This window comes from Corapipo altera, unplaced genomic scaffold, assembly GCF_003945725.1.
Source record: "Corapipo altera isolate COAL_440 unplaced genomic scaffold, ASM394572v1 112, whole genome shotgun sequence".
Lineage (NCBI taxonomy): Eukaryota > Metazoa > Chordata > Aves > Passeriformes > Pipridae > Corapipo > Corapipo altera.
Window position 1 is genome coordinate 4,802,019 of NW_020884899.1, and position 9,184 is coordinate 4,811,202.

The following is a 9,184-nucleotide window of genomic DNA, read 5'->3' on the forward strand; positions in this document are numbered from 1 at the left end:
CAAACAAACAAAAAGCCCCAAACAAACAAAAAGCCCCAAACAAACAACTACCAAGCAAGCCCTTGTTTTCAATTGTTACAGAAGCTGGTTTCATAAAGAAATTATCTGTACTGAGTCTCCTACACACCCCAAACAAAATTCTTCATGTCTACCCATTTGAAAGAATTGAAAACTTGTGTTAGTGAAAAATAAAATTTCATATATCTAGTTAAACAGAAAAACTTCTGTGAAGTGACTTGCCTTTACACAAGAGGAGATTCATGCATGGAAATCTGAATGCCTTTGGGTATTAAAGCAACTTTAAAATAATTTTCATTTTCTAACTCAGGTATCTATTTACAGCAATAAAACTGGATAAAAGGTTTTTTGGTTCAGCTTAAAGAAAAAACGACATGAAGTGTCATGGAATGCACATAACACACTGTATGATAAAGTTTTCAGGCATTTCCCTGAAAGGGAAATAACATGGAGGGTAACTTCATGTAAAGTCAGGGACTAGGACAAGGAGGCAAATTATCTTTTTCCATGCCTGAAGTCAACTCAAAATGTCCTGTTCTTCTACAATAAACCTCACCAGAACAGTCAGAGCAGCAGAAACATCACCAGCACTATAAAACAGGGGGTGCCTGTATAGTTTGACAAATTGCTTTAAAAAGATCTTATCCATGTCCCACATTCATTGACAACATCAGATTTTCTCATTCATATCATTTACTTCAATCCCTGATTGAGTTAGAAGTGTGGTATAAGAAGCAGCAAAGGAAAGAGAAGAGCAGCTAATTGTATTGTAATTTCAGTGCAATAAATTCAGTGGTTTCAAATTCAGTAACCATGTATGAATCTCCCTAACACATGCATCCCAGTGTTGTGAGGCAAAGACTACCAAAGGAATGGGTACAATCCCACAAAAGCAAGAAACTAGTTAAATTAAAGACATTTACACCTACATGTAGGAGAACCAATAGTGATTAATACCAATAGTGATTAATACCAATAGTGATTAATACCAATAGTGATTAATACCAATAGTGATTAATACACTACATGAATGCAAAAATACATGACAGAGGTAAAAAAAATAAAGCAATTATTTTTAGCTTTTTCTGTTTCTCCCAAATAGTTCTGTAACTTCCCAAATAAATTGTAAGTGACAAAAAACCAGCTGGAAGAGCGACAGAAGAAATGTTTGGGACCTGAAAGTTCTTCACCACTCCTTCATCCTGAGTAAAGCAAATACAAAGACTAACAGTTGACTTTGGTGGAAAGCTCTTCAGCTGACACTCTCATACATTCTCCTCATCAAAACATGAAGAGAGGGGGAAAAAAAAAAATAAACACACACCTTGAACACCTCAGAGAAGAAACCAGAGCCAATTTTCTCACATGTGAAGTCATCAAGACGAGTCAGTCTGGAAAAGGCACTTATCAGGGCTCTGTATGAAGAGGTACTAACTCTTCCTATCTGGGATGCAGTCCCTTCTCCAGTGCCACCATCGAAGTCTTCGGCGCGCTCCAGGCGTGGTGGAAATCCCGCGATGGAATTCCGCTTGCTTCGGTCCATTTTGAAAACAAGGGTTTATTTTCACTACGGGAGGACTTCTCACATCTTAGGTAATGTGCTGTCTTCTCTACTCTTGTTGGATCCTAAAATACAAGAAATTGAGATTACTGTTATTGTGAACATGTCTGATAAATCCGACAGGACTCCAACGAGGCTTGCACCAGTTTAAGGGAATAAGAAAGAAGATATCCAAGTAGGGGCACAAAAACCAAAGGAAAAAAAAAACAAACCACCAAAACCACCACACAACATCAACAGTAAAGACAGTAATCCAATGAACTTTTCCTTTAGGTTCATGGAAACACGCTATGCTCTGCCTATTCTGAGATGAACAGGTTTGGAACTCAAAATTTAACTGGTAAACAACTTTCATTCCCTTCCCCCCCCAACCCTTTTTTTTTTTTTTTTTACTTAAGTTCTGGTTGCTAAAGCAAGCAACTAAGCAGGAGGAAATCCACAAAATGTAACATTTTATTCTACTTCAGTTGCAGTTGGTGACCAATCTACTGCTATTGCAAGAAACAATTTCACTTTCGGGAGTGAACAAAAGATACCTAATTATAAAAAAAATAGATCAGCTTTTAGTTGACATAAGAAAAATTATCAGCTGAAGCACCAAAACCTTTGTTTTTAAAGCTTCCACTTATAAGTGTTCCAAGATCAATTCCTTACCAGGTAGGAATACAAGTTTATATCCACTGAAGACCCAGCCCTCAAATTTATAAGAATACCTAGAATCCTGCTACAAAACTAAGGTATTCTTAGAAGAAACTGCCAGAGCTCTCCCCACAAACATACTTTTTAAAGCTATATTAATTTTGGTTCAACTGAAAACACAGGAAACAAGCTACATTTGCCAACTAGGAGAAAAGGAAAAAAAAAAAATGGAGGGAGACCAACAATTTTGTTTTTCTTTTTAAGAGGATGATGAAGTAATCAGGATGACTCTGGAGCCCATCGAATTCAGCCTGGACTGGCAAACTTGACAGGTGGCCTACTTTTCTTTTTTTTTTTTTTTCCTTTAAATCTTGGACTTAGGAGGTTATTTGTCTTTTCCAAACTTAACTGTTCATTTACAGCAATTTGGTGAGCCCCTGCAAGCCTGAACAAAGTGAACAGTCACAAAGAGGACAGATTTTTTTCTCTTTCTCTCCTCCTCCCTTTGAAGGTGAATGAAAAACTGGAGGGAGGATAAGGAAATAATAAAATACATAAGTAAATAAATAAATAAATAAAGGTGGACACAATAACCACAGAGCAGGTAATTACACTTGTATTTACACAGATGTACAGAACTTGAACAACACACTAAATTTGAAAAGCATCTCAAAAACAAGCACACCAGCTGTTCTCTGAATATCCAGCAGTGCTGCTACACCCATTTTTGTATGCAGTCTATCTTTTAGAGATGCTCTGTGCCCACACAGCAGGCAAACACACAGTCCTTCCCTGCTTTCAGAAATCAGCTCTGTTGAACTGCCTGGAATTAACTTGAGGTCCCCCCCCTCCAAAAAAAAGAAGGGTGTTCATTTCAAACATCTTAACACCTCTCTAAATGGATCTCGGTGGGTATAAGAGTCTTACCAGGGCCTGATTATGAAAATTTAATCTCTATCAAATCCCACATCATGGTATTCCTACAGAATTTTGAATGCAGACTCCCACATGCCTGAGCTCACTGCACTTTTCAGTACTGCCACACAGCAGGGCAGGATCCAGTTTCTGACCCTCTATTCTTGCCCCAGGAGCCCTGACAGTCTGGAAAAGGCACAGAAGCCCCATCGGATGATAAAACCTGTTACATCTCCTTGGCTGAGAAAAATAACCCAGAGAATTTCCTAGGAATTTCCAAGGCATGCTTAAATAATTCCTTTTGATTTGAAAGGGACAAACTATCATTTGGTTACTTTTCAAGGGGGTAAAGAAAAAACTGTCTGTGGCAGGGGGACAGACAGAGGAAACCATGGTATTACCAGTTAATTTAAGATGCAAGTACCTTTGGAGACTGACCAGAAAACCTGCTGTAGTTGAAGAAACAATTTTTTAGAACTTATTTCCATCAGAGTAGCACCCACATGCACTAGATATTTTCCATGTGAGGGATTGAGTATTTGCCCCCAGAAATGCCCAAGCTGACACTCCAGTATCACTCCAGTATCACAGTCTCACCACTCCACCACAGACAGTGGACCCTGGAGCTTGCAGAGCCCCCCAATACATCTACTGAAGCAACACCTCCACACTGCAACCCAGCAACTAAACACTGGAAGTTTAAGTTCTCAGGCAAAGCAAGATGTATGCAAAAATAAAACAGGGAAGAATGATGTTGCCTTTACCAGAAAGAAGATACCAAGTTAGATAAGTGATATTAAACAGGAGGAAAAGCCTCACTCCCTCAAGTATCCAGATACCATAACACAAGATAGTCTCAACATAGTTTCTCAATCTATTTAACAAACAAAAAAAATCTCCCTGGCACATACACATCCTCTTGGTTGAAATCACATGGTGAACTTTGCAAAACTCTATACAAATCCCACAGTGAAAGAAGAGATTCAAAGTACTTCACACAGTAAAAACACCAAAAGGTTTTGCCATCTGGATTCCCAAGTAACCCATTCCTTCATTTTTGCCTCCTAGAGTTTGCCTCATTTCCAGAGAGCTACATGAAATTCTTGGAAATTATTAGGAGAGAGCTCCATTTGTCTATAACCCTGCCCAGGATTGCATACACGGAATTAGAGGAAAATTTCAAGTGGGTACAATTCCAAGTGGGCCTCCTGTCATTTTGGCCAATTACACTAATGATCACATTCTCAATGAAATCAGCCAAGGTTTAATTGACTGTCAAGTCAGTCTGAGGTACTTTAATTTACTACCTTGTATGGTTAATTAAAGTGCACTGAATAGAATCCAAGACTATCCTGACTGTCCTGCAACCGACTAAAAGGTTGTTGGGTGGGATTTTTTCATACTAAGGTTCAGCATAAAAACTCTTAAGCTGTTCTCCACAGGCAGTTTAAAAAATAAAAAGACACTAAACACTCTAAAAAACATTTCCCAATAAATTCTCAGCCTTCAGAACAATTTTTCTGACGTCCTTACGCAAGAAAAGTGCACCCCACTCTGCCAAGGCAAAAATAATTCAGAAATACACCTCTCAAAATGTGCATCTGCCCTATTCAGCCATTTCTTATAGTACTGAAAAGCAAAATTTCAGCAGGTTTTATGCCTTGTCACATTTTAATTTCTTGTCTGACCAAAACACACCTTAAAGAAAAAAAAAGAATCCATATTAATATTATAATAAGATCAGTTTCTTTGTTGCATGAACACATTGATTTTTTTTTTTTAATGTAGAAATTACTATAAATACAGCTACTATCAGCATTAATTTGGATAATTAGAGGTCTGCCTTTCGAAACCAAAGCCTGAACCTACAATTATTTAAAGATGGAAATCCCACAACATCACATCCCTTTATACCCTAAGCATCAGTGTCAAACTAACAGGTGGCATATATTAGCCAGTACTTAACATTTTATACTTCACAGACATAAAAATGGCTAAGGCTCCTCAACTTTAAGCAGCATCCCTTTAATGCCTCAGGGTACAAAACAAGATCGCTCCAAAAAAATACTTCAAGCCATCACCAAGCAGTTTTCTGTCCCCAGTATCTGTATAAATATGTGCATATTTGCACTCAAATGTCAAACTCCCAATTTCCTAAAAGATGGCCTTAACAACAACAACCATTTTTAGGCACAGAAGGCTGTCGCTGGGCACTCGGCCTGGAGAGCAATAAATCTGCTGGAGGCATGTTATTAATTTGAAAAGGTTTTCTGAAGAACAAGATGCCAAAGCTTTGACAAAAGTCATTTGCCAAAAGTTAACTATTTCAACTCGTAGTCTGACGTAGCTTCAACAGCCAGCACTACAAAAACATGAAGGAATTAAAGGAATTACATTGGCAAGTGTCACTGAACAAAATAACAACATGGGGGCAGGAAGACTTCATTGTAGTCCTGTGCAAACTTCAGAAGGGCTTCAAAAAAATGAGAAAAACAAAATCTTCCAAAAATTGAATTGACTGTGAGCTCATTAGCCTGGAGAAAAGAAAAATAAAGACAAGGAAAAAAAATGTTTGAAAATGAAACACGAGAAATCAAACCAAACAGGTAAAGAGAACCAGGCACTCAACAATTTTGTTCTCAACTGCTGTCACCTGCTTCCCCAGCACAGGGAAAGTTCCTTGGTTTGTCCATAACTTAGCTACTTGTCCTTGGGAGAAAGACAACATCAAATATTTACAGTTGAGGGAGCTACAAGTACCAGAGCTTGCACCATGTTTGGCCCAGCTCACCCTGAACCTGCAGTCTTCTTGGACTACTTTACAGGACAAGTCGTTGGGTTCACTTTATAGTCTTAGTTACAACATCACACTGGAACAGGAAAATCCCAATATTTTCTATTTCCACTTAGGTAACATTTTGCTTTAATTTCATCTCCCCTGTTCAGGATAATTCCTAGCCAGTACTGTCAGAGCATTAACTTCCCGTGAATTAGGGCTGGCATTCCTCAGAAGAGACCTGCATTAGCCCTACTACACCACTCCAGAAACTGGAAGTCTGCTGAACTGCATCATGGTTTTATAATGCAAACAAACCTCCACAAGAGGCTGAGCTGAAACAAACAGGTCATTTATTTTGTGACTGTAGCCAAGTTTGAAACGAGTAAGAGAAACTAGCCATTAACTTACTGCAGAGCTCAGGACTCCAGGCCAAGGTTGTAGGTTTAGAAATATTTTCATCGGGCATTGGCATAAATTCTGGCATAGGAATATTCAGAGGGCAAATATAACTGGGGGGAGAACATTAAAAACTCACAAACAAACAGAAAACCACTTGATCCTTATGCCCACAGTATAAGTGCCAACGTTTTCTGAGGTCCAATTATAACACAAAACTAAACCTCTACAGAAGGACCTTGCAACAATCCAGTCCTCCCCCAGCCTGGTTTTAGTCACTCCAATCCACAGTGCAGACAGGCTGTAGCCTAGTTACAGAGCATCCTTAGAGTTAAATAATCACTCAAGTAGATCATCTACAAGACACAGCTGCTGCTTCAAATGGATAATTTTAATATATTATGCTTGCTTAACAAAACAGAGCTCAGGAAAGACACTGAGAAGCTGCTCATGCCTTCCAGGTGTCAGCAGGCTGACATTTGCCGAGCTCTTAACAAAAACAAAAGGAATCAAAGCCTTCTAATACCAACAGGTATTGTAACATCTCAATAATCCAGGAATTTCCCCCCTCAGCCTCTCTGAGGCTCAGGTTTGCGACTGAGGGCTCAGCTCTATTAGCACTGGGGGGTTCACAGGAGACGGGAAGCAACTTTCTGTTGTTCCAGTGCAGCCAGGGAGACACTCCAGCACAGCAAAGGCAAGGGAAGGGAATGTTAATGCCTGAAAGAGGGACGAAGACAAAGTAAGCAGGCTGAATTTCTTACCTGACTGACCTTTCTTAGGCACAATCTCACATTTATACACCATCGCACAAGGCAGTCAGTATTTGTATTTTCCAGCTAAAAGCAAACACCAGTCTGTGTTATTGGTTTCTCCTCAGGGTGAAACACCCAGGACCTTGTTTACTTCAGGTACAGGCTGCACAAACAGAACGGTAACACACTCTTCACTAATTTATTTACGCATTTTTGAAGTGAGAACAGGGCTTCCCAAACCCCCTCGTTGCGAAGGTATTGCAGGCATTGAAGTCTGCAGGTATTTACAAATCAATCTGGAGCTCCCTGGGTACCACGGGAAACATGGTTTGAGAGTCACAGACCCGGAGAGTACAAGGTCAGCCTTCAAAAGCAAAGTTATCTCAACTAACCCCACTCCTGGTTGCCAAAGCTGTTCCAGTTCTCCAGTGCAACCCTCAGGACAGTCATTCCAAAAAGTGGCTTAGCCACCACCAGGAATGTGTTCAACTTAACAAAAAGTGACAGGATCATATGAAAAGAGGCTTACAATCTAAGTCAGAAAGAGGGCTTGGCAACAGACAACAGATGGAGCCAGTGTGATACAGCTGCCAATTATTAGATGGACTTACTGATAAACACACAACTTCAAATGAAGACGTTGGGGAACGAATAAGCAGGAAAAGGGCTTTAAAAAAAAAAAAAATTATGAACATTGACCTTCTTTGATCTTGCCTAGTAAAGCACTTGTTTTTGTGCCAGGCTGCACGATACCAGGCTGCAAGGATACAATAAAGAGCTTTGCCATTGTGCAAATGCGTGGTTGTCTGCTGCAGGAAGAATACAGAAAGGGAACCTATGATGCAAGTGAACCACAAGCTTCATTCTTTTCTGCAGCAGACACAGAGGCAACAGTCCCCTCCTTTAACCCTGCACTTCTTTCATGAATTTGTGAAAGCATTTGCATAGAGAATTACAATGGCAAAAGGAAACATCTAGAACTGGAGGGTATAAACAGGTTACAGGAGGCCTGTACCACCAGAACAGCTCATTTGGTGCAACTCTGTCCTTCCAGTCACAAAAATATTGAGCACTGAAGCAAGGATTGCTCTGTCCCCATCTCCTGCTCAGCTCCCACTGCCTGCTGGTCCAGCCTAATGAAAGGGCACAAAAGAAATTCCAAGCAAAAAACATAGGAGAGCACATACTTGCCACCAGGCACAGGGAACACACCTCTCTGCCTGCAGTTCAAGCTACTCGTTTTGCATGCAAGCTTTACGTGAAGACAAACCAAAATGGACAATGGAATTACTCAGCCATGTCTGCAGCTGTACACTGCAAGGATCAGAAAATGACATTTTTATTGGCATGCAACAATGATTTCCAAAAATGATGACTAAATGGAAAGGTTTATGGCTGGTCCACAGGGCATATCAGAGTTTCTCATAAAAAAAAAAAATCTTATCTTAGGTTGTAAATTCCACTGCCTAATTAAGTCCATGGAACTGTAAGTCTCTTGATTTTGCAGACAATAAAATATGCTGGAACTCTGATCTCTATTAAAAAAAAAAAATGAGTTGAAGCACAAAGGCTCTTCATAAACTGGCCAGAATAGCAGCTGTAGCTCTTTTTAGTGGGACAAACAGAAAGGTGCAAAACTGAATAAAACTCAACTCAGGACTCTACGAACTCAATTCAGCACTCTCGAAATTGCAGCTTTCAGCTGCCACGGCGCCACTTATCAGAATACCCAAGTGGAAAGTCCCCCGGACTCGAAGCCGATACAGTTCCCACCCCCGAAGGAACGCGACACCAAGAGTGACCGGCTGCACTTACACAGCACCCTTCGTGTGCGCACTTACACCGAACACCCCAGCCTGCCATTAACGCGCTTAATTCTTACAGGGCAGCACCTGAACAGCAAAGCCCGAGCCCAGCCCTCACACCTCCGCCAAAGCGACCCTTCCCAAGGCAGCGCTCCCGTGGCCGGTCCCGGCTGTTCCCGCAGCCGCCTCTGCCCTCACCCGCCGCCCCGGGGCGGACGCGGCCCCTCCGCGCACCTGCTCCGCCGAACGCCCCGCTCGCCTCAGCGCGGCGCGGGGGGGCGGCGGGACCCCTCGGCCGGCACGGAGCCCCCTTCCC

General features: G+C 41.0%; 1 protein-coding gene across 5 annotated transcripts in view; it reads right to left on the reverse strand.

The window, feature by feature from the left end:
• The window catches only part of TESK2 (testis associated actin remodelling kinase 2), a 113,216-nt gene that overhangs the window by 68,721 nt on the left and 35,311 nt on the right, over positions 1-9,184 (reverse strand). For 2 of the 5 annotated variants that reach the window (XM_027649102.1, XM_027649098.1), the window contains exons 1-2: positions 9,103-9,184; positions 1,343-1,644 (exon numbers count right to left, since the gene is read on the reverse strand). In XM_027649102.1, the coding sequence (XP_027504903.1) occupies positions 1,343-1,561 (219 nt within the window). In that variant the 5' untranslated portion in view covers positions 1,562-1,644; positions 9,103-9,184. Of the gene's footprint in view, positions 1-1,342; positions 1,645-8,955; positions 9,027-9,102 lie in introns of those variants that run through there. The other 3 variants (XM_027649100.1, XM_027649101.1, XM_027649099.1) reach the window with 3 other exon arrangements.